Source organism: Oncorhynchus gorbuscha, linkage group LG21 (assembly GCF_021184085.1).
Source record: "Oncorhynchus gorbuscha isolate QuinsamMale2020 ecotype Even-year linkage group LG21, OgorEven_v1.0, whole genome shotgun sequence".
NCBI lineage: Eukaryota > Metazoa > Chordata > Actinopteri > Salmoniformes > Salmonidae > Oncorhynchus > Oncorhynchus gorbuscha.
The window spans coordinates 30053195-30080311 of NC_060193.1; the positions used below are offsets into that span (position 1 = coordinate 30053195).

General features: G+C 42.6%; 1 protein-coding gene across 4 annotated transcripts in view; it reads left to right on the plus strand.

Moving 5' to 3' along the window:
- Positions 1–27117, plus strand: part of LOC124007949 (ankyrin-2-like) — a 280314-nt gene extending 253197 nt beyond the window's left edge. For all 4 annotated transcript variants that reach the window (XM_046318844.1, XM_046318845.1, XM_046318846.1 and 1 more), the window contains exons 42-51: positions 39–116; positions 272–403; positions 554–703; positions 813–1047; positions 1301–1370; positions 18942–19025; positions 19269–19433; positions 21188–21376; positions 21647–21738; positions 23143–27117. In XM_046318844.1, coding sequence (XP_046174800.1) covers positions 39–116; positions 272–403; positions 554–703; positions 813–1047; positions 1301–1370; positions 18942–19025; positions 19269–19433; positions 21188–21376; positions 21647–21738; positions 23143–23350 — 1403 coding nt within the window. In that variant the 3' untranslated portion in view covers positions 23351–27117. The remainder of the gene's footprint in view (positions 1–38; positions 117–271; positions 404–553; positions 704–812; positions 1048–1300; positions 1371–18941; positions 19026–19268; positions 19434–21187; positions 21377–21646; positions 21739–23142) is intronic.

The window sequence follows — 27117 nt, forward strand, 5'->3', positions numbered from 1 at the left end:
GTGACTTTGCCTGGCCATCCTTGTGGTGGCATTTACAGTAGATCCCCAGGATGAAGCCGAGAGGAAAGAGGAACGATTGGAAATAATAGCCGACCACCTGGGCTTCAGTTGGACGGGTGAGTGGAACCCCAGGCATGGTGGATATCCTAGAGTGTCAGAGACAATAAAGGCTGAAGATAATGTTGATTTAAACACTTTCCTGTGGTTCATGAATAATGTTAACATCAACATTACGTAGTTGACAGTGAAAAGTGTCTGGTGGGTTTTCTAGAGCTGGCTCGAGAGCTGGAGTTCAGCGAGGAAAGGATCAATCTAATAAGGATGGAGAATCCGAACTCACTACAGGACCAAAGCCATGCCCTGCTGAAGCTCTGGACTGGCAGGGATGGCAAACATGCTACAGGTAATGCTGATATATCACTCCTTATTGTATTAGAATATTTATCGACTTTTAGACTATTCTGAGTATTTATTATTGATCATTTTCATATTTTCAGAATGGCTTATTTACTGTTATGATATTTTGTTATTCTGTTGTTATTTCTTTCCACAGAAACTACATTGATCAAACGACTCACCAAGATCAACAGGATGGACATTGTTCACCTCATCGAAACCAAGATAATCAAGTCCACCCAGCAGGACACATCGTCCCACACCTATGCAGAGATTGAGAGGACCATTGCACTGGATCACAGTGAAGGTATAGTGTATTACCAAGCAAAATATAAATATCTTTATCAACCAAAATGTACTAACTATGCCAAAGAGATCACAGGTTAATAACGGTGTCCATATCTATGCCTGTCCAGGTTTTTCTGCCCTCCATGAGGACATAGACAGTCCCCGGCCAGGCAGGCGTACAGACGGCACCCCCAGTGGGCCAGGGTCCAGGCAGGGGCCCTTCATGGTGTCAGAGGAGGACCTCTCTTCCAGCATGTCATCACTGCACGAGACGTCAGGGCGGGTGGAGATAGACACATCAGTAACAGGCCTCCTGAGACACGCCCAGAAGGAGAAGCTACAGAAAGAGGGTGAAACGACACAGTAAGTCGTCCAGTCAGTGTAAGAGTGAAGTATTGAGTGAAAGAGAAATTGTTATGCTTAAAAAGGTCTTATGTTGTTTTCTGCTATATTCTGCTAATGTTGTATGGTTGTAGAAACAAACAGTTCAGTCAAATAATCTTGATTTGCATTGTTAAAATCACTAGAAATAAACCGTTTTTAAGAATAACTGTATTTAACTTTTTGGGGAGACTTCACATGTTATTAGATGTTGACTTATTTTTTTGTTCCTCAGTTCTGTGGGCGGTACATCACAGAGTGGATCAGACAAGGCTGAGTCACTTCACATGGGCACTTTTAAACAAGTAAGTCCCTTCTTCACCTTGTACCGCACCTCCCCCTACCAGCTCACCTCTCATGTCCTAGATCCTGCCTACAACGGGCCCACCCCTCCCTCCTCATCGTCTCTATCTGTCAAGCATAAAGAGAAGGGGGCACAGCGGGGTGCAGAGTGTGGCGAGGGGTCACTCCAGCCCACCCAGGCTGAAAGTGACAACAAATGGTTGTTGTCGCCAACGAGTCACCAAGAGTCACCCACGAAAAGTAGTAAGCGTGTCTGTGAGAGCCGTCCGTTGTCCATGACCGACTTTGGGGACAGTCTGACTGAATGTGACCAGGCCGAGCCAGACTTCAGTGAGCTGTCTGTGGAGCTACAGCAAACCTCAGAGTACTACACTTACCTCTCCACCACCTCCGTCACTAGGAACTCTAAGACAACTGAACTGATTTCTGAGAAGATCAGTATTACAGCCGAGCCTATGAATTTACCACTTCCTCAGTCTACTCAGCTTCCTCAGGCTTCTGAGGTGGTACGCCCCAAAGAGACATGTGAGATATTCTCAGAGGATCATATTGACGAGGTGTCGCACCGACTTTACAAAGTCCTGTTTGGATATATAGAGAAATCAACTAGTGAAGAATCCAAGAAAACACCAATGGAATTGGATGAGGTACCCGGAACTTACAGAGCCAGCCGGGTTTATGAGGCAGATTCCCCTACCTCCATGCCTTTGATTGATGTAAACCAGGCTACTCTTGACCAGGAAGCTATCTCCACTGAGCTTTACCTCAGACCTGTAGATTTCAGTCCCGTGACCCCAGAGTCTATCACCTTTGGGGTGAGTAAGGAATCACAGACAATAGCTCAGACATCATCAGACGTGTCAAGAACCACTCTGATTCCGGAGTCGGTCACAGTAGAATCCATTGTCAGCACTGCATTTATCCAGATATCACATGACTCAACTGCTGAGACCCGAGCAGAGGTGTCAGCTCTTCCAGTGTCTGAGTTAGACATGTCTTTGGCTCCAGAATCTCTACGTTCCGAAACCGAAAAAAGGTCTTTATCTCCTGACTCAGCATCTGAGTATGCTACTAAAATTGTAGTTTCAATGCATGACCAATCATCTTCACCAGAGTCAGTGACATCAGATGATAGTTCTGGGTCCCAATCACCTGACTCACATATACCCGAGTATCGCCCATCAACACCTGATTCATCCATACTGTTGACTGAGAGTCGAGCCTCATCTCCCGAGTCACTGTCATCCGATACTGAACTAAGTCTTCTCTTGCCTGACTCGCCCATACCTCAGTTCAGACCCCTGTCTCCTCTACCGCCCCCTGAGGTTGAATGGGAAACTGCAGAAATACCATCTTATGCCCCAGGACAAATGTTCTTAAGTGCCCCTGGAGCTGCAAGTAGTCTACTAGCACCAGGGCTAGCAGAAGCAGAGGACAGGCCCTTGACACCTATGGTTCCTAACAGGGGAGAGTTTTCCAGAGCAATATCCCCGGGCAGTGAGTATTTAGAGAGGAGGGCATTATCACCAGATTCACCCCAGTCAGTAGTATCAGATACGGAGGAAAGACCCCTGTCAGCTGAGTCTTTATCAGACTATAGACCCATGTCAGCTACATCACTGATGTTACTGAATGATATCAAAGCATCATCACCTGTATCTACAGGATCAGTAGATGAACACAGATCTCTGTCTCCAGATTCACCAATTACACAATTTTGGCAATCAGAACCCATTGCTTTAGTGAGGTTTTGTAGATCATCATCACCTGAATCTATATTTTCAGATATAGATTATGAAACCGCACCATTACTTTCATTACTTTATAAGGATAGACCTTCATCACCTGAATCAATAGCATCAATAGATGAGTATAGAGCGCTATCACCTGACTCACCGACACCTCAGTTTTGGCACATATTACCAGACTCTATTGTTGATTATAGATCTTCTTCACCTGAATCAGTATCATCAGAAACTAAATGTGTTCCAATGTCTCTGGAGTCTATAGGTACAGAGCATAGACCAGATTCACCTGAAGCTTTAGATTTTGAAAAGGAGATAACTTATTCAGCATTGACTCAATCGAAATCACTATGTGTGTCACCAATAACTGTAACTGAATCAGGTATAAACGTTCCTGAAAGTCCACCAATATTAACCGAGTCCGCAACTGCACCATTATTTGAATTTAGACAACCTGAACCTCAGAAAGGACGATCAGAACCTGACGTAGCTCAACCTTCATCTGTGTCACCAATAACAGTATCTGCATCAGGTATACATTTCCCTCCATCAGCAATACTAGAGCCAGAGTACAGACTTGTGTATGATGCAGAGCTTTGGAAGCTTATCTCTCAAATAAATGACCAACAGTATGTAGGCGAAACCTACTGTAGTAAAACAGGTGTGTTTCAGTATGCTGGACAGAGAAAAGAAGAGACATCCGAACCTGAAAAAAACCCGTTATCAATAGATTCTCCGGTAGAGGAGTCGGACTTTAAGCCCGAGTCATTATCAGAGTATAGATCCATGTCATCTTCATCACTGATGTTGTTGAAGGATATTAAAACAATGTCCCCTGAATCAACAGGAACAATGGATGAACATAGATCATTGTCACCCGATTCCCCTGTCCCCAAATATTCCCCATTGTTCCGTGAAGCTGTTCCGTTTCGTCATAGATCATCATCACCTGAATCGTTACCAGATGATGAGGTTTCTGAGATATTTGATTCGATATCTGTGGCTACTGAAGATAGACCCGTATCACCTGAGTCAGCAGGATCAGTCAGTGAGCGTAGCTCACGTTCAAAAGGCCAAGACGTCGTAACTGAATCAGGTGTCCTTGAAAGTCCACCAATAATATTCAACTCCACAGCCCAATTATTTCCCGAATTGAGTAAACCTGAAACTCAGAAAGGACTATCAGTACCTGGTTTAGCCCAAACTCCAAAAGAACCATCTGTGTCACCAATAATGGTATCTGATGAAGGTATACATGATCCTCCATCAGTAATACGAGTGCCAGCTTACAAACTTAAGTATGATGCAGAGCTTTGGAAGCTGGTCTCTCCAATACATGATCCCCAGTATGTCGGGGAAACCCCTAAAACAGGTGTGTTCGAGTATGCCGAGGGTATCGTAGAGTATGTGCAGACGTCAGAACGAGAAAGTCCAACTTCATCAACTGAGGTTACAGAGGACAGACCCCTGTCATCTGATTCTGAGTCTGAACATAAGCCTCTCCCACCTGAGTCAGTTAAGATAATGGCTGTTTTGAGATCAGATAAGGCAGAGTCAGCGAAGTCATTGAAAGCATGTAAATCTTTATCTCCGGATTCCCCCATTCCCCAATATTCACTATTCTTTCTCGAAACTGCTCAATCATATCATAGATCATTGTCACCTGAATCAGTATCTGATGCTGAAGTTCAAGTAGTTGACTCAAAATATTCAATAGTTCTGGGTATTGACGCTAGAACTTCCTCTCCTGAATCTATAGGATCAGTCAATGAGCATAGACCACTATCCCCTGACTCTCCCATACCTGAGTTTAGACAGGAATTACCTGAATCTGCTTTCTCGTCCACAAGGTCTAGGTCATCATCACCTGAATCAGTGACTTCGGGGAATTCAGAAATGGAATATATACTATCGGAGGCAATTGACTTTTGTCAGAGACCAGACTCACCTGAGTCAATAGTATCAGATACAGAGGAAAGACCCCTATCACCTGAGTCTTTATCAGAGTATTGCCCCATGTCACCTGAATCAGTCATGCTACTGACAATTGTCAGATCATCTTCTCCTGAATCTACAGCATCAGTGGATGAGTACAGGTGTCTGTCTCCAGACTCTCCTCTACCACAATACCTACAATATTTCCCAGAACCAACTCTGTTTATGTCAGGATACAGGTCAGTGTCACCTGAATCAATATGCTCAAATATGGAATATGAAACTGAGTTATTTTTATTTGCCTCATTGCTTTTTGAGAATAGACCCTCATCACCTGATTCAATAGCATCTATAGATGAATACAGGGCGCTGTCACCTGACTCACCCATACTTGAGTTCAGACATGCAATACCTGAATGTGTTACATCATCTGTATATGGATATAGATCATCATCACCTGAATCAGGGATTTCAGGGACTTCAGAAGTTGACGACATAACATCTGAGGCTTTTGCATTTTGGCAGAGACCAGACTCACCTGAATCTACAGCATCAGTGGATGAGTATAGGTGTCTGTCTCCAGACTCTCCTCTACCACAATACTTGGATTATTTCCCAGAACCAGCTCGGTTTATGGCAGGAAGCAGATCATCGTCACCTGCATCATTATTGTCAGATGATGATTGTGATCTTTCTGACATCTTCTTGACACTCTTTTCAGAGAGAGGTAGACCCTCATCACCTGAATCAGTAGCATCAGTTGATGAATACATGGCGCTTTCACCAGACTCACCCATACCTGATTTTTGGCCGTCATTACCTGAATCTATTCCATATTTTATTGGATACAGATCAACTTCACCTGAGTCAATGTGCTCAGATATGGAATGTGGGACTCTGCCCTTAATGCCGTTATTCCATGAAGATAAACCCCGATCACTAACATCAGTATGGTCAGACAACGAATGTGAGCTTTCTGATATTTTTTCAACAATCTTCTCAGATAAAGATAGGCCTTCATCTGAGGCTTTTGCCTTTTGGCAGAGACCAGACTCACCGGAGTCAATCGTGTCAGATACAGAGGAAAGACCCCTATCACCTGAGTCTTTATCAGAGTATTGCCCCATGTCACCTGAATCAGTCATGCTACTGACAAACATCAGATCATCTTCTCCTGAATCTACAGCATCAGTGGATGAGTACAGATGTCTGTCTCCAGACTCTCCTCTACCACAATACCTACAACATTACCCAGAACCAACTCTGTTTATGGCAAGAAGCAGATCATCGTCACCTGTATCAGTATTGTCAGATTTGGAATATGAAACTGAGTTATTCTCATTTACCTCAATGCTTTTTGAGGACAGACCTGCTTCAGTAGCATCTGTAGATGACTACAGGGCACTGTCACCTGACTCACCCATACCGGAGTTTAGACAGAATTTACTTGAATATTTTGTTGAATGTAGATCATCGTCACCTGAGTCCGTGACTTCAGATATTGAATATGCAAATTCACCATCAGAATCAGTCATGCGAGTGCCAATTTACAAATTTGTGTATGATGCAGATCGTTGGAAGCTGATCTCTCCAATACATGACCCCCAATATGCAGGGGAAACCTTTGCTAGTAAAACAGGTATGTTTGAGTATTGTGGGAGTACAATAGAGTATGTACAGAAATCAGAACTTCTAACTCAAACGTTATCAAACGAGAGTGGGTTGAGGTCAGATTCTCCTGAGTCAGTGAAGTCAATGGATGAGCATAGATCTTTATCTCCAGACTCACCAATTCCACAATATTTACAATATTTCCCAGAACCAGTAATGTTTATGGCCGGAAGCAGACCATCGTCACCAGATTCAGTGAGTTCAGAAGAAATTGGACATATGCTATCTGAGGCTTTTTCCTTTTGGCAGAGACCAGGCTCACCAGATTCAATAGCATCTGTAGATGAATACAGGGCGCTGTCACCTGATTCACCCATACCTGAGTTTAGACAAGACTTACCTGAATCTGTTACATATTCTATTGGATATAGTTCCTCATCACCTGAATCAGTGACTTCAGATATTGAATATGACCTTTTCATTTCTGAGGTATTTTATATTGAATCAAGACCAGACTCACCTGAGTCAATCGTGTCAGATACAGAGGAAAGACCCCTATCACCTGAGTCTTTATCAGAGTATTGCCCCATGTCGCCTGAATCAGTCATGCTACTGACAAACGTCAGATCATCTTCTCCTGAATCTACAGCATCAGTGGATGAGTTCAGGTGTCTGTCTCCAGACTCTCCTCTACCACAATACCTACAATATTTCCCAGAACCAACCATATTTATGACAGGAAGCAGATCATCATCACCTGCATCAGTATTGTCAGATGAAGAATTTGAAAATGAGTTATTCTTGTATGCCTCAATGCTTTTCGACGACAGACCCTCATCACCTGATTCAATAGTATCTATAGATGAATACAGGACACTGTCACCTGATTCACCCATACCTGAGTTTAGACAGGCGTTACGAGAGTCTATCGTTTCAATGATTGGATATAGGTCCTCATCCCCTGAATCATTGTCAGGATATGAAACAGAGTCTGAAACAGAATTCACTCCTCTGATTTCTGAGATTGAAGAAAGACAAGACACTCCTGATTCAACAACATCAGTAGATGAGTTCAGAGCTCTGTCACCAGACTCCCCAGTACCCCAGTACACACAACACGAAACTACTACACTAATAGTGACAGGGAATAGATCAGCATCGCCTGAATCAATATGCTCAGATATGGAATCTGAAACGGACTTATTCTTACATGCCTCAATGCTTTCTGAGGATAGACCCCCATCACCTGATTCAATAGCATCTATAGATGAATACAGGGCACTGTCACCTGATTCACCCATACCTGAATTCAGACATGCAATACCTGAATGTGTTACATCTTCTGTATATGGACATAGATCATCATCACCTGAATCAGTGATTTCAGGGACTTCGGAAGTTGACGACAAAACTTCGGAGGCTTTTGCATTTTGGCAGAGACCAGACTCACCTGAATCTACAGCATCAGTGGATGAGTATAGGTGTCTGTCTCCAGACTCTCCTCTACCACAATACTTGGATTATTTCCCAGAACCAGCTCTGTTTATGGCAGGAAGCAGATCATCGTCACCTGCATCATTATTGTCAGATGATGAATATGATCTTTCTGACATCTTCTTGACACTCTTTTCAGAGAGAGGTAGACCCTCATCACCTGAATCAGTAGCATCAGTTGATGAATACATGGCGCTTTCACCAGACTCACCCATACCTGATTTTTGGCCGTCATTACCTGAATCTATTCCATATTTTATTGGATACAGATCAACTTCACCTGAGTCAATGTGCTCAGATATGGAATGTGGGACTCTGCCCTTAATGTCGTTATTCCATGAAGATAAACCCAGATCACTAACATCAGTATGGTCAGACCAGGAATGTGAGCTTTCTGATATTTTTTCAACAATCTTCTCAGATAAAGATAGGCCTTCATCTGAGGCTTTTGCCTTTTGGCAGAGACCAGACTCACCGGAGTCAATAGCATCTGTAGATGAATACAGGGCGCTGTCACCTGATTCACCCATACCTGAGTTTAGACCAGACTTACCTGAATCTGTTACATATTCGATTGGATATAGATCCTCATCACCTGAATCAGTGACTTCAGATATTGAATATGACCTTTTCATTTCTGAGGTATTCTTTATTGAATCAAGACCAGACTCACCTGAGTCAATCGTGTCAGATACAGAGGAAAGACCCCTATCACCTGAGTCTTTATCAGAGTATTGCCCCATGTCGCCTGAATCAGTCATGCTACTGACAAACGTCAGATCATCTTCTCCTGAATCTACAGCATCAGTGAATGAGTTCAGGTGTCTGTCTCCAGACTCTCCTCTACCACAATACCTACAACATTACCCAGAACCAACTCTGTTTATGGCAAGAAGCAGATCATCGTCACCTGTATCAGTATTGTCCGATTTGGAATATGAAACTGAGTTATTCTCATTTACCTCAATGCTTTTTGAAGACAGACCTGATTCAGTAGCATCTGTAGATGACTACAGGGCACTGTCACCTGACTCACCCATACCGGAGTTTAGACAGAATTTACTTGAATATTTTGTTGAATGTAGATCATCGTCACCTGAGTCCGTGACTTCAGATATTGAATATGCAATTTCACCATCAGAATCAGTCATGCGAGTGCCAATTTACACATTTGTGTATGATGCAGATCGTTGGAAGCTGATCTCTCCAATACATGACCCCCAATATGCAGGGGAAACCTTTGCTAGTAAAACAGGTATGTTTGAGTATTGTGGGAGTACAATAGAGTATGTACAGAAATCAGAACTTCTAACTCAAACGTTATCAAGCGAGAGTGGGTTGAGGTCAGATTCTCCTGAGTCAGTGAAGTCAATGGATGAGCATAGATCTTTATCTCCAGACTCACCACTTCCACAATATTTACAATATTTCCCAGAACCAGTAATGTTTATGGCCGGAAGCAGACCATCGTCACCAGATTCAGTGAGTTCTGAAGAAATTGGACATATGCTATCTGAGGCTTTTTCCTTTTGGCAGAGACCAGGCTCACCAGATTCAATAGCATCTGTAGATGAATACAGGGCGCTGTCACCTGATTCACCCATACCTGAGTTTAGACAAGACTTACCTGAATCTGTTACATATTCTATTGGATATAGATCTTCATCACCTGATTCAGTGACTTCAGATATTGAATATGAACCTTTCATTTCTGAGGTATTCTTTATTGAATCAAGACCAGACTCACCGGAGTCAATCGTGTCAGATACAGAGGAAAGACGCCTATCACCTGAGTCTTTATCAGAGTATTGCCCCATGTCGCCTGAATCAGTCATGCTACTGACAAACGTCAGATCATCTTCTCCTGAATCTACAGCATCAGTGGATGAGTTCAGGTGTCTGTCTCCAGACTCTCCTCTACCACAATACCTACAATATTTCCCAGAACCAACCATATTTATGACAGGAAGCAGATCATCATCACCTGCATCAGTATTGTCAGATGAAGAATTTGAAAATGAGTTATTCTTGTATGCCTCAATGCTTTTCGACGACAGACCCTCATCACCTGATTCAATAGTATCTATAGATGAATGCAGGACACTGTCACCTGATTCACCCATACCTGAGTTTAGACAGGCGTTACGAGAGTCTATCGTTTCAATGATTGGATATAGGTCCTCATCCCCTGAATCATTGTCAGGATATGAAACAGAGTCTGAAACAGAATTCGCTCCTCTGATTTCTGAGATTGAAGAAAGACAAGACACTCCTGATTCAACAACATCAGTAGATGAGTTCAGAGCTCTGTCACCAGACTCCCCAGTACCCCAGTACACACAACACGAAACTACTACACTAATAGTGACAGGGAATAGATCAGCATCGCCTGAATCAATATGCTCAGATATGGAATCTGAAACGGACTTATTCTTACATACCTCAATGCTTTTTGAGAATAGACCCTCATCACCTGATTCAATAGCATCTATAGATGAATACAGGGCACTGTCACCTGATTCACCCATACCTGAGTTTAGACATGCAATACCTGAATGTGTTACATCTTCTGTATATGGACATAGATCATCATCACCTGAATCAGTGATTTCAGGGACTTCGGAAGTTGACGACAAAACTTCGGAGGCTTTTGCATTTTGGCAGAGACCAGACTCACCTGAATCTACAGCATCAGTGGATGAGTATAGGTGTCTGTCTCCAGACTCTCCTCTACCACAATACTTGGATTATTTCCCAGAACCAGCTCTGTTTATGGCAGGAAGCAGATCATCGTCACCTGCATCATTATTGTCAGATGATGAATATGATCTTTCTGACATCTTCTTGACACTCTTTTCAGAGAGAGGTAGACCCTCATCACCTGAATCAGTAGCATCAGTTGATGAATACATGGCGCTTTCACCAGACTCACCCATACCTGATTTTTGGCCGTCATTACCTGAATCTATTCCATATTTTATTGGATACAGATCAACTTCACCTGAGTCAATGTGCTCAGATATGGAATGTGGGACTCTGCCCTTAATGTCGTTATTCTATGAAGATAGACCCCGATCACTAACATCAGTATGGTCAGACCAGGAATGTGAGCTTTCTGATATTTTTTCAACAATCTTCTCAGATAAAGATAGGCCTTCATCTGAGGCTTTTGCCTTTTGGCAGAGACCAGACTCACCGGAGTCAATAGCATCTGTAGATGAATACAGGGCACTGTCACCTGATTCACCCATACCTGAGTTTAGACCAGACTTACCTGAATCTGTTACATATTCTATTGGATATAGATCCTCATCACCTGAATCAGTGACTTCAGATATTGAATATGACCTTTTCATTTCTGAGGTATTCTTTATTGAATCAAGACCAGACTCACCGGAGTCAATCGTGTCAGATACAGAGGAAAGACCCCTATCACCTGAGTCTTTATCAGAGTATTGCCCCATGTCGCCTGAATCAGTCATGCTACTGACAAACGTCAGATCATCTTCTCCTGAATCTACAGCATCAGTGGATGAGTTCAGGTGTCTGTCTCCAGACTCTCCTCTACCACAATACTTGGATTATTTCCCAGAACCAGCTCTGTTTATGGCAGGAAGCAGATCATCGTCACCTGCATCATTATTGTCAGATGATGAATATGATCTTTCTGACATCTTCTTGACACTCTTTTCAGAGAGAGGTAGACCCTCATCACCTGAATCAGTAGCATCAGTTGATGAATACATGGCGCTTTCACCAGACTCACCCATACCTGATTTTTGGCCGTCATTACCTGAATCTATTCCATATATTATTGGATACAGATCAACTTCACCTGAGTCAATGTGCTCAGATATGGAATGTGGGACTCTGCCCTTAATGTCGTTATTCTATGAAGATAGACCCCGATCACTAACATCAGTATGGTCAGACAACGAATGTGAGCTTTCTGATATTTTTTTAACAATCTTCTCAGATAAAGATAGGCCTTCATCTGAGGCTTTTGCCTTTTGGCAGAGACCAGACTCACCTGAGTCAATCGTGTCAGATACAGAGGAAAGACCCCTATCACCTGAGTCTTTATCAGAGTATTGCCCCATGTCACCTGAATCAGTCATGCTACTGAAAAACATCAGATCATCTTCTCCTGAATCTACAGCATCAGTGGATGAGTACAGATGTCTGTCTCCAGACTCTCCTCTACCACAATACCTACAACATTACCCAGAACCAACTCTGTTTATGGCAAGAAGCAGATCATCGTCACCTGTATCAGTATTGTCAGATTTGGAATATGAAACTGAGTTATTCTCATTTACCTCAATGCTTTTTGAGGACAGACCTGATTCAGTAGCATCTGTAGATGACTACAGGGCACTGTCACCTGACTCACCCATACCGGAGTTTAGACAGAATTTACTTGAATATGTTGTTGAATGTAGATCATCGTCACCTGAGTCCGTGACTTCAGATATTGAATATGCAAATTCACCATCAGAATCAGTCATGCGAGTGCCAATTTACAAATTTGTGTATGATGCAGATCGTTGGAAGCTGATCTCTCCAATACATGACCCCCAATATGTAGGAGAAACCTTTGCTAGTAAAACAGGTATGTTTGAGTATTGTGGGAGTACAATAGAGTATGTACAGAAATCAGAACTTCTAAGTCAAACGTTATCAAACGAGAGTGGGTTGAGGTCAGATTCTCCTGAGTCAGTGATGTCAATGGATGAGCATAGATCTTTATCTCCAGACTCACCAATTCCACAATATTTCCCAGAACCAGTAATGTTTATGGCCGGAAGCAGACCATCGTCACCAGATTCAGTGAGTTCAGAAGAAATTGGACATATGCTATCTGAGGCTTTTTCCTTTTGGCAGAGACCAGGCTCACCAGATTCAATAGCATCTGTAGATGAATACAGGGCGCTGTCACCTGATTCACCCATACCTGAGTTTAGACAAGACTTACCTGAATCTGTTACATATTCTATTGGATATAGATCTTCATCACCTGATTCAGTGACTTCAGATATTGAACATGAACCTTTCATTTCTGAGGTATTCTTTATTGAATCAAGACCAGACTCACCGGAGTCAATCGTGTCAGATACAGAGGAAAGACCCCTATCACCTGAGTCTTTATCAGAGTATTGCCCCATGTCACCTGAATCAGTCATGCTACTGACAAACGTCAGATCATCTTCTCCTGAATCTACAGCATCAGTGGATGAGTTCAGGTGTCTGTCTCCAGACTCTCCTCTACCACAATACCTACAATATTTCCCAGAACCAACCATATTTATGACAGGAAGCAGATCATCATCACCTGCATCAGTATTGTCAGATGAAGAATTTGAAATTGAGTTATTCTTGTATGACTCAATGCATTTTAAGGATAGACCCTCATCACCTGATTCAATAGCATCTGTAGATGAGTACAGGACACTGTCACCTGATTCACCCATACCTGAGTTTAGACAGGCATTACGAGAGTCTATCTTTTCAATGATTGGATATAGGTCCTCATCCCCTGAATCATTGTCAGGATATGAAACAGAGTCTGAAACAGAATATGCTCCTCTGATATCTGAGATTGAAGAAAGACAAGACACTCCTGATTCAACAACATCAGTAGATGAGTTCAGAGCTCTGTCACCAGACTCCCCAGTTCCCCAGTACACACAACACGAAACTACTACACTAGTGACAGGGAATAGATCAGCATCGCCTGAATCAATATGCTCAGATATGGAATCTGAAACTGAGTTATTCTTACATGCCTCAATGCTTTCTGAGGATAGACCCCCATCACCTGATTCAATAGCATCTGTAGATGAATACAGGACACTGTCACCTGATTCACCCATACCTGAGTTTAGACAGATATTACGAGAGTCCATGATTGGATATAGGTCCTCATCCCCTGAATCAGTGGCTTCAGATGTAGAATATGCTCCACTCATTTCAGAGTCCTCCTCTGTTGAATTGAGGCCAGACTCACCTGAATCAGTAGCATCAGTGAATGGACATAGGTCTTTTTCACCTCAGTCAGCAGTTCCACTATTTACACAGATCGCACTTGGGTCTAGCACAGTAGAAACAGGATATAGGTCTTCATCTCCATTATCAATAACATCAGACATGGAATTTGACTTGGTATTTTCTGACATTGAGGAAACAGTGTTGCCAACCAAAAGTCTCATTCCTGAGCATGTTTCCCCATCAGAAATATTGTCAATAGAAGCAACAGAACAGAAACCTAAGGCTGCTTCATCAGATTCACCTGTATCTGGAACAGCCATGATGGTGGAAGAATACAATCGTATGTATGATACAGAGCTTTGCAAGCTTATCTCTCAAATTCACGACACCCAATATGTGGGAGAAACCTTCTTGAGTAAAACAGGCTTCTTGGAGTATACTGGGAGTAGCGAAGCATATGTAGAGACTTCTCCTGGTGAGGAAGACGTTGCTCAAGGTAGCACAGACGTCAGTCCAGAAGCTGTACCTGGTCCACAAGTGGAACCAGCAGCTACCACTGATACAGCCAAGATCGATCAAGATGTAGCTTTGACTGAGAGTATAGAGTGCATACAGACCTATCCAGAGGAGAGAGAAGTTGCTCGAGGTAGCACTGAGATCAGCACAGAAGCTCTACCAGATTGGCAAGTGGAACCTTCAGAAACTACAACTGAGACAGTCAAGATTGATCAGGATGTAGCTCCTACTGAGAGTGTTCCAAGCGTATCTGATATAGTTTTACCTGAATCACTAGCAGCAGAAGTAGTATCGGAGTGTACATTTGAAACAGGTCACAGATCAGCTTCCCCTCACTCCAAATCAGACTCTGGAGATGAATGGGTCATAGTGTCTGTATCGGAGACTGAGGATAAGCCTCTATCACCCGAGTCATTACCTGACTGCCGACCCATATCACCTGCAACACTGGTGTTAAAGGCAGATGTTAGAACGTCATCACCTGAATCTGTGTTATTCGAGAAACAAGTTGAGAAGGATAGACCGCTATCCACTGAGTCTGTTGAATACAGAACCATGTCTCTAGAATCAACGATGTCAATGGATAAGGTTAGATCATCTTCACCTGAATCAATGCATGAGATTAATGACAATAGATCGCTTTCTCCAGACTCACCAATCCCTCAGTATACAAGATCAGGGGTGTCAGGTATTGATTCATATAATATGGAGTATGCCAACATAGAACACAGGTCATCATCACCTGAATCCATGACCTCTGGCTCTGAGTATGAGCTCATGGTCATATCATCATCAGCATTATATAGTCGGCCATCCTCGCCTGATTCTCTAGAGTCAGTCGGCAGGAATAGACGGCTATCGCCTGACTCACCAGTGCCTGAGTTTATGAGGATATTATCTCAGTACTTCATGGAACCCCGGGCCCTTAGTGAGAGAACGTCTTCGCCTGAGTCTGTGTCATCAGACACTGTATTCGTAGCTTTACCTGTCGATTCTTGGGCCGATGTCCACCGAAGGCAGTCGTCTCCCGAATCAGGTGCATCAGATGAAGAGTTGAGTTTAGTTATTACAGGCACAGAAACAATGACATTTAAGGCAGGTGCGTTGAGTCATGTGACATCTGTATTAACGTCTGAGCGTGTCCCAATGTCGCCAGAAGAAAACACCGTGGGTGTTACTCTGTTGTCAGTCCCAGCTACTAAATTTGAAAAAGAGCAGGGAAAAATGAGCACGACAGATCACGAGTTACCAAGGGTCAGTGGGCTAGTAGCAGAAATGGTTATCACATCTACGGAACAGGCACGGACAAAGCATGGTTCAGAGCATGCTGAAACCATCCCAACTCCCCAAGCCACTATGGGTTTGGAAAATGTCAAAAAGGTCCAGAAAGATGTCCAGGTTAAGCAACAACCAGTGAAGGTCAAGGACAGAAGTGAGGAAGAAGTAGAGGTCCTGCGCCTCAGTGCTGATTCAATAAAGACCCAGGATGCCCCACAGAGGGTAAGAGAGAGAGCATGATAAAGCTGACTTTGCACGTGCTATGGATTGATGGAATAACTCCCAATTCTAATGGAGGATGACAATAACACTGTATGGTCGAAATGGGATGTCTGGATTCACCAATGGGTTTGTGCCAAATGGAGTGTATCTAAGGAATGTGTGTACGATCACAATGCACTTAGATGGTGGGTGATGTAACTAACCGATTCTGACTCATTTGAGCTCTTAGTAACAGTTTGTGTGCAAACATATTGCTATTACTGTGACATTGTTGGGCACTGTGATGTTGACCTTTATAATTGCTTGGTTTGCTCTCCAATGTTCTTGCAGTGATTTAAATGTGACATGGTGTTGTGGGAGAGAATTACTAACGAGACCTTAGTCAACCAAGTTCTCTCATGTTAGTGTGTTGCAGTTTATTGATGGGATGTTATTGGAGCATGCCAACTGACTTGCTGTAACAACACATGTGAAGAATACTTGTTCAAGTGATATCAACATTTACTTCCAGGCTCCGTCTCAAACAGCCAAGGAAATACAGTTGAAGACCAGTTATGGGAAAATGCAAAGCAAATTAGAGTCTACCTTGGTAACGGAAAGTACTTTACATGAGCAAAAAGCAGTATTAGACTTGAGTCAAGAAACAAGCATATCAGGTCTGGTATCAACTAAGCAGACAAAGACAGCCACAGGCTACAAACCTCTGATATCAACCCCATTGCAGATCAGTGAACAATACCCTTTCACTACCCATAGAGCAGTGACACCTAAACTAAAGGTACTTGACTCTGCCACTCAGGAATTCCCAGACTGGAGTGAATTTACACAAGAGGAATTCGAGGAGACTCATTCGGGTGAGTTATTTTCGCCGATGTCAAGCCAATTCCTGGTGCCACCAGATTACGAGGCCCTATTGTCCGGACGCCACTCTCTGAGAGTCTCCGAGTGTAGCCAGTTGTCCCCCACTGATATGAGTCCAGTTTCTCCAGTCTTCAGCGACCCTCAGTCAGATAATTGTCAGGTCACAACCACCACCCTGATGGGTCCTGAGTTCGCTTCAAAGTCTGCTACACCTGGATCTGCAGAAGCCTTTGAATTCTCGCCAGACTTTAAGCGAGAGATCGGCGAATTTGAGAAAACACTCTCTTCATTTGGGCCAGTTGTCCAATCAGATCCCGCCCAAGAAAATTCAGACCTGGAGTTCTTTGACTGCAAAGATGATTTCTCAGACTTCTCAGAGGCAGAGGATCTGGAGCCAGAGGAACCTGAGGTCCTCTACCACATCGAGGAGCCTCCATCCCCAACTCCCTTCTGCAGCACTCTGGAAACGGGCTTCCTCAAAGGAAGCCCTGTATGCAGTGCACAGTTCCTACGGGTGGATGACCAAAATCGCTTCTCTTTGGGTAGTGAAAGTCTTGGGGACTATGGCATTTATGACGGACCAGAAAGTGAAAGTGAAACTGTACCCACGTGTGAGGAGCTACCCTCCAGGTCGCAGGCAGGGTACGATGATGATGAATACTCTCTGGAACGGGTAAGAGGTCAAGCATGATGACTGCACCCTGCCCTGGCTTGTGTCCCAGCTTCGCAGGCTGATTGCAGTGTTACCACAGTCCAGAGAGGACATCAACTGACTCAAACACAGAGACTAATACAAGAAGCTTATGAGTGGTGTGTCTGCATGTGTGCATACTTACCAAACAAAACACACCAGGTCAAAACCACTTCAAAGTGGGGTTACTGACCAACACAATGGAATAATCATGTGACAAAAGCCTGATCAATAATGATAATGCTTAATTATGAGAATGCTTTTTTTTGCCGTGTTTGCAAATTCTTCTTATATTTTCAACTAGGTTATCTGGTGCAATGAAGAGTACACACGAATATATTCTGTAACATTTTTGTGAAATAATTACCTTCACTGTCACTGTCAGTACTTCATATTCCACATCAACATTCCATACAGACGTACTTGTCTGCAGCTTTGGCCACCATTTCTTTGGATTATCGTGGCCATATCTTGCATGGCTGGTTTTGTTGGAAATTGTTGTGCAACTGTGCCTTCTCTTCATCTTCCATCTCCACCATTTTATAGAACCTCTGTCATACTGGATATTTTCTTCTTTGAATTTCTATCAGGTCTACAATAGCCTACCATTTGAATGCCTTTTCAGCATCCCTATGAGAGCAAAGTAAAGAGCCAAGAAAGAGAAAAGAAGGAACCACTTGCCTGTTGTTCTGTGCCTGCAGTAACAGTGCCTGAAGTAACTAAACAAAATGTGTAACCATGTGATACTGATCTACGGTGGCCACAATGGCTGTGTGCTGTCTCTCAGGAGATAAATGAGGAGCTAGGGTTGCTGTCATCGGATAGCTCCGAGGAGGAGGTGTTGACCACCAGGGTGGTCCGACGCAGAGTTATCATCCAGGTATACAGCATTGAAGGAGCATGTGGGGAAGTGGGCCCTGCCCTAGTGTGGTGTGATGTGGCGTTGGGGTTAGATGGGAGTCGAGTTTTAGCTTGTGGGTAGTTGTGTTGCTGTGCTGCACTTCACCTCGAACGGTTGGGTCATTTTTCAAATTTGGATTTCTATTTCATTCTGCACCCTCATATGCCATATCGTTTTGTTGATTAAACCTTTATGGTCTTAGATAATGATTGAAAACGGTTTATTTTCTTTTTTGAGTGGGTTTTACAATGTTTAAGCCGGTTATTCTGTGTACTTGCTGTGTAATTTGTTCAGGGTCAGTTGTATGACTGTGTATCTCTTCTCTCTCTAGGCGGATGATCTGCCAGACATCCCTCCGCAAACAGTGACAGAGGAACAGTACACGGATGAGCATGGAAACCTGGTAGTCAAGAAGGTAAAGGGACATTTTGCATCTACATTCACTGTATAACAGACACTTAACTCTTGAACACACCCCGATTTACAGTAGATCTCAACTACATACTGTAACTGCTATGTAACCGTGTTTGTCAATTGTAAAGTAATCCAGTCTCCTCAGGCAAATACTGTACGTGTGTTTTATATTACATGACCTAGTCATGCAGCTCCGTGCTCTACCAGTGGTAACTTTCCTCTCTTTCTGCTCTCTTTCCCACAGATCACGAGGAAGGTGATCCGTAAGTACTTCTCTCCAGACGGCGTGGAGAGAGAGGAGGTGACGGTGGAGGGATCTCACCAGGAGATGGTCAGTGTGGAGGAAGGAGACGGCTTCTCCAAGGTAGTGAAGAGGACTGTGGTCCGGAGCGAGGGAGATCAGACCGAGGTCAGTCTTGTCTGTATGTGTGTCAGCCTGCTGTCTTTGTTTGGGGTCAATATTCCAGTATTTCTGAAAATGATTGTGTATTACAGGGTTTACGTATACTGTGGATATTATGATGTCACAAGGGTGTCTGGGCCTTAATGTGGAACTGACATCGTTTGAACTACTTTGTAGATATGGAGAAAAAAAAACTGAATCATAATATCAGTTTAAAATATACAACCTCCAGTTCATGCTTCAAAACCAACTTCATAAGAGGTTTTCAAAATTCCATGACATAATTCATTGTTGGCAAAAATAGATGGATTCCGTTCAACGCATGATTCATATAATTCCCCAATAAATTTCTTGGTAGTCTTAAAAACTATTGCTATCTGGTTGTAAATCACAGCTGGCCTGGTACATTTGTTTGCTTCCTTCATTCAGGATGCGCTGTTTCAGTTTCAATGACTCAATATTTTGACCCCAAAAAAACGGATGACTGTAGCTAAGGCTGGGAATGTCAATACACAATACAATCATACTAGCAAGGGCAATGATCACAAGTCAGTCATAATGTGGCTAATAGGCTTGTGCATGTGTCAAACACGGCTGAATAGGACACACAAGCGAGAAATAAACGAGTCAGTAGTTGAGTCATCTACTTTATGAAATTACAGCCTGGTGCGCTCGCATCGGCGAACTCAACTTCAATTGCGCTGCTTTCATGTGTGTCCAGAGAGAAATGTGCGGACACATGCCACAGTCCTAGCTAGGCTACTAAAATGTTGCAGCCTGGCTTCGATTTTTAAAGCTTGACAACGAATAACCCAAAAACAAAAACGTGGAAGAAAACACCATGCAAAGGAGAAACATGTAGGACTACGACAGCACCATGGCTGCCAGATAGAACACAACACCTCCCATAACACCCTGTGGTAGGTCACTTGGCCAATTTAGCAGATGGGTGAATGCCATCCTATTCAGCAATTTCTGTATCTATGCTATTCTACCCTGCGTATCCGACAGATATACTCAAATATTCTATCAACATACTGTCCACAATGTCTACACACCCCATCACACACAAGTATATCGCTATAACCGCAATAAGATCTGCTATATATGTGTATACGACCAATACAATGTGATTTGTTTTGGTTAAATTGGCAGCACCTGGGAAATACTGTACTGGGGATTTGCCATAAGGAGAGAAGCAACAAGCTCTCCAAAGCTCCATGGACATTCATGTTTGAATAAAGTACATTTGACTCATTTGGTGCTTAGAGTAAGTCTCATTGCTCTGACAGAGCCTTTTGACTTGAATGTATTTTTAGATTTTTCCATTAAAAGCCTTATTTTACCTTTAACCTGCTTTCTGAGCCCTACACTTGGGTGCTATCTTGAACCTTTAAACATTATTTGGCTGTCTGCATAGGAGAACCCTTTGAAGAACCCTTTTTTAGTTCCAGGTAGAACCCTTTTGGGTTTCATGTAGAACCATTGGTTTTACATGGAACACAAAAAGGTTCTACCTGGAACTAAGAAGGGTTATACCTGGAACCAAGAAGGGTTCTTCTATGGGGACAGCTGATTTTTTTTCTAAGAGTGTATGTGCTGAGATCCCTTGCCTATTCATTGTCCGTGTATAGTTCGAGCTACACCACACTATATAATGTGTCCATAATGACTGTATATCCTTACAGTGTGTACTGTATACTCAAGTTTTGAAATCTACTGTATCAGTGACCTTTGGACCCTGTGTTTGACCTCTCCAGTTGACCTTCTCGGAGCCCTTGGCCCTGGGGGCCACCACGGCCTCAGACTTCGAGTCGGAGCAGGTGCAGGGCCGAAAGGTCAGCAAGGTGGTCAAGACGACGGTGGTGAGGGGCGAGAGGATGGAGAAGCAGACAGGTGACTCAACGCTGGCCGCAGACCTCCCCTCGGCCAAGGAGGACTTTGAGAAGGTCAGTCGTCAGGGAGGGAGAGTTGTGACAATGCCAGGAGTGTCTTTTCTACCTCAGTGGCTCGAGCAGAGCAGGTTGATATTAGCAATACTGTGCCTGGAATATAAAGCTGAATGCTTCTTGACTGTAACATGTTCTTTAGAAGCATGTCTGTTTTTGATCTGTCTTGTTAAAAACCTTATTGTGCGGCAGTTTGAAGATCAACCCTAGGACCAGAGACACTGGGTTTTGGTGTTTGAAATGTCCTTTTCCTTGTTCTGTCACTTCCAGGCGTTGAGTTATGCTGGAGGCTTTGGAAAAATCCAACTTCCTCATTTAGTAGAGAAAGAGGTTGTGCAGGACGACGGTTCTGTGGTCAAAAGGTTTGAGAACAGAATGGGAGTTCATTCATTGACACGTCCATCTTTGTTTGGACATTCCTGTTGGTTTCCTGAGTGGTTTATCTGAACGCATGGTGTGAATACAGCTGTGGTTGTGCTATATGACCAACACCTATGATTGTTGTTATGCCAAACAGGCCATGGCATTGGCTGTACAGCATAAACATATCAGGAAGCAGGTTAGTGAATACCTCCCCTCTATATCTTAACCATAACTCTTAAACACACCGCAGATGCTTACATTTAGACATGGTGATTTGAAAGGTAAGTTAGATGAATTTAGTTTTTTTTACAACCAGATCTCTATTTTTTTGATGTAAATGGCATGTTATAGATGGGTCCAGACACTTAATTGTGCGGTTTCATTTGTTTTTGTGAAATTTACCCAAACCAGGGATTAATTTCTTCATACTTGTTGTACAGTACGGGGCTCCTCTGAAAAAGCATGAACAAATGCTCCTAAAAACACCAAAATGCTTTAATGTTATATTCCATTTTGTTGCGACTCGAGTGATACCTCCCTGTCCATTGTACAGTTAAACTGCCAAAACAAAGAAACTTGAGTAACACTTGAGTAAAAACGAGGAATACAAAGTATATTGAAAGCAGGTGCTTCCACACAGGAAGTTCCAGACATGGCATAGATTGTAGAATCTATGCCAAGGCACATTGAAGCTGTTCTGGTGGCTCGTCGCGGCTCAACGCCCTATTAAGATACTTTATGTTGGTGTTTCCTTTATTTTGGCAGTTACCTCTAGCAGCAGGCTACACGGAGAAATGAACAGCTGGATAGGGGAAATAGCTCAAGTCGTACAAATATGAATATAATGTTGCGGATAAAGTTCATAATGACATAATTTAATGTGTACAACATGTAAAGACCTGCCTCCCTAAATTGGGAGTGTTTTAGTTTCTAAAAGGACGTATTTGGGTGTTTTTGGAGAATTTGTTCGTTTTTTCAGGGCCCCCGTACTGCACAACGAAGATGAGGAAATAAATCACTGGTCAGGGTAAGTCTCTCAAAAACAAGGAAAATTGCAAAAAAAAAGTGTCTGGAACCTTCTATAACATGCCATTTCCATCAAACATTTAGATATGTTTGTAAAAAAAAAAAAAAGCTAACTTCTCCTTTAATTATAGGGCCTTTAGTCATGGGGCTTGTGTGATGCGTTCAGATTACTCATGTGTTCCTGATGTTAGAGCGTGGTCTAACATGCATGATGTGTTTTCATTTGAAAAAATGACGGTCAACAGCGTTTTGGTCAACCTACAAACTGCAAGCCTGTCAATGAAGCGCTATCAAAACTTTGACAGGTTGTTTGAAAAGAATTGTCTAACCAAGCCTAATAACCTCGAAACTCCCTCCCTCTCCCATTCCATCTCCAGAACCCAGATGCGTAAGTCTCGTACCCAGAAGAGGACTGTGGTGAAAGACGCCCAGGGTAAGCATGTGCTCCTGGAGCGGCTGGACGACACCCCAGAGACCCTGCAACCCGATGCCCTTCGGGAACACCTGCACCTGCTGCTCCAACGCTATTGTGCCAAGGAGGAGGAGGAAGGAGAGAAAGAGGAGGAGAAGAGAAAGAAGAAGTGATGGGCTGATTTGATTTGCTGGCTGAGTTGTTCTTCTTCCCTTTTGGCCCTACCCCCCCCCCCCCCCCCCCCATGCTACATAAGCCCCCTATCCACAAAAAGCCTATGAAGTCTTGTAAGCTCACCCCTGATCTTTACCTTCCACACAGACATCTCCCGCTAAAGACACTGGATTGCGTTTTTGTTTTGTTTGTTTTTTTTTCTTCCCTTTTTCAAATAATGGAACACTTTTTGTTTTTGTTATTTGTGCTTTCACTTTTTTTTTGGTCATTTTCCTTTTGACTTTTCCTGTTTTATTTGCTCATTTTGTGACCAAAGATAGTATCCCCTTTCTCTCCGGGTTACTTAGAATAATATTTGGTCGTTGTCCTTTTTTAGGGGGGGGGGTTGGTTAGTTTTTGGCTGCTGTGGTACAATAAACAACTACGCAAACAAAATGCAACAAAAAGAAAACAAAAAGGGAAAACGAATAAAGAGGGGGCACCTCTGACATCCGCGTCATGCACAGGCATCTTCCTAAAGAAACGATTGTAAACATTTGTAAATAAAGGAGAAGAAACATGCTCGGACTGGGAGAAAACGAAACGAACAGCAATTCAAAAGCATTTATTACATCCCCCCCCCCCACGGTACATGCTGTACACGTATGTGCACCAATCAAAATCGCTCTTCTGCTCTGAGGTGAAGGGTCATAACAAGGTTGATCTTTTACGCCCCACTAGGAGTCACTTGTCACAAAGAGTTTTGGAAAGATACTGTAAAAATGGAGGAAATTCCATATTCTTTCATCAAGGACAAATACGTGATCTGAACCGACATTTTACTGAAGCAAATCACCCTCATATAACCCTGCACTACAGTTCTGTAGTGCTGCGCGATTAAACAAAAATGTTGGTTATTTTTTGTATTTTAAACAACTATTTGACTGTCGGTTCAATTATTTGAATTCCATTTAGTTTGGGTTTTGTCTGAGCTCAGTGTGCACATTGCGCTGTAATTTCTCTTGCAATAAATCAGAACATGCCTGAACTGTGCGATGTAGTAGGGAGTTGTAGTTTCCAACAGGCCAACGTTCTTTCTAGTTTAGCAACGAAAACGTGATAATTAACTACAATGACCATAATCCATTGCACGGCTACTTGCCCGTTCTTCCGCGATCAACGGGGGGGATACACAGAGAGCAGTTTCTTCACAAGGTATCTCTACCTGAAAATACCTGATGTAAGTGATTAATACAGTAGTTGGTATTCAGCAGTCATAAAAGTATGCCTTATTTACTTTGAAGAACTACTAAAATAGTGATTTTGTCAGACAGAGAGCGAGAGAGAGATGATGACATGGAATGAAATAATAAAGTCATCAAATAAAACAAATGTAATATACGCAACAAGTGAAATAGTGTATTAAAGTGTCAATCAGCAGTAGAAACAATTACAAAGAGTGTCCTCCCCAACCCTGTTTTGGTAAGAAGCTGAGGGATGGGGCTGGAAAAATGTAACCTCTCTCAAATGCATAGATAGAATTATGGATTCAATAACTGACCATCCATGATAAACACATTTTTTCACCATGTTTTGAGGCTATATAGTGCTTGTTTAAATTTACATTGTTTACAAACGTTGGAGTAAAACAAGCTTACATTTTGGGTTCTGATAAGGTATGACAGTTGAACTAAGCTCATGAGACATTTATAAGTTATTATTCTTCAAGAATCATTGGGTACATATCAGTCATTTATAAGTCCAAAAATGATTAATGCCCCTTTAAAAGTAATGTAACCTGAGAAACTGATGGCTAATAAGTGATAAACTGTAATGGGCAGTCACTACCGTCACGGGACATTTTTAAATGGTTTTATTCTGTGTTGTTGCAGCATTCAAACCACATAATGCATAGTGCATTTAATGTTTCAAAACGTAAATCGATAATCGAACCGAAACGACCTCAGAATGCAATAATCGCTCAGCACTACAGTTCTGCTTTACAAAGGTAGCTCAAGATGGTTGTGTGCGATGTGACTGACGGCTTTTTTTGACCGGTCCTTTGACCACACTCCCATGTACTGTCATTGTGTATCTTTTCCTTCACACTATATCTATCCCTCTCTGTTTCTGGCTTTCTGATGTGTTCCTTCTGAGCAGTGCATCAAGACTGCCGCCACCTCTGTGTGTGTGAACGCATGCGAGTGTGTGTTAGTCCATAGAATCCTCACTGACATTGGGACCGGCCATTTGCAATGACCGCACCTATGGGTCAGAACACTAGGTACCCCCCCCCACCCCAAGCTTCAATCATGTTTGACATCTCACCCCCTGTTCATTTTACCCCACTGGTACATTACTCATATGAATGTCTACAGTAGCTTTGATTAAGCCTGTTAAGATTGTACAAGTGAAGATGGGGACAGAGAGAAACACCACAGAGACAGTGTGGTGTAGTCGTTTTGTTTTATTCGCTGTTGATTTGATTTCTTCTGTTGGTATCAAATGGTATCAAATAAATGGGGATAATCTCAAAAGATTGGCACATCTGGTTTTTGACAGATTACTTTTGGTCTGATCTGCTTCCTGTTTACCTGTGATGGTACCGTGGAGATGGAATATCCTTTATGTAAAAAACATAAAAAATAAAAAATAGGCTTTGTTTAATTTTGATCAGTAGATAAACCCAATAGATATGCTCGGAATATTGCTAGAGCCCTTTCAAATGCATTATTTCTCACTCAGTGGAGTTTTCCTTATTTAATCTTGTCTGAGGGCAGCTATGTGATTGGTTGGAAGGCCTGGGGGAAGAGCTTGTGACAGGCGAGCGTCAAGTAAGAAAAGTTAGGGAGGTAAAGTCGGCGGATGGATAGATGGACGAACGTTAAACGCAGGTTGCGACACTCAAGGTCCCTGGTTTGAATCCCCATGCCTTGTTTTCTAACCTTCATTTCGAAACTAACTTTCTTATTTTACTTTCTAATGTTAACTTCACATTTCTTGCCTGATAATGTATTTTGACTGGTGAGATTGAGGGTTGGTGCCTTGGTGGCAGAGGATGTAAAAGCCTAAACTTACTGCCCTCAGAAAAAGATCCACTGTAAAATACCATGCAATATCAATATGAATTTGGCTCCCCACAGACTGATCAGTTTTCTGGAGATTACATCTTTGTGTATTTTCATTTTGATTCAGACTTTGATTTCTATATTTATTTATTGACTTCCATCCGTGCTCTTCCTCGACTTTGCGGAGCCGTGAGTGTTTTATGCGTGTGTTGGCGTGAGTGCGATTTGAAGATGCGAGTTGAGATGAAACAAGGGAATTGCAATTTCAACTCTTTGACCGATAAGTTGCCGGTGTACACAAGGCTTCACTTAAAATTCTGAAATGGTCTGGAAACCATGACTGAAACAAATACAGAAACCAAAACAGAACCGACATGGATGTACTGTAATCCTGGGCTGGCTGAAATCATTGTTGGTGTCATTTGCAGTACGAACTATATCGATGTAACAATATTACGGTTCCTCACTTTGTCAATTTACTTTGTGTGAGAAAAAGTGAGAAAGAAATTAAACAAAAGAAATCTGTCAAACGTACCTTTGATTCGATGAATCCGCATCTTGTTTCCATGGTGATACTATTATACATATATATACATATCTACGAGGGCATGTATTAGTTATGAAATGAATAAACAGGAAAAAAAACAGAATTGCTAACATGACAAAGCAGCTACAGTCTGTACGTGGCAGAAAATAAAATTATACATGTGTCAAATGTG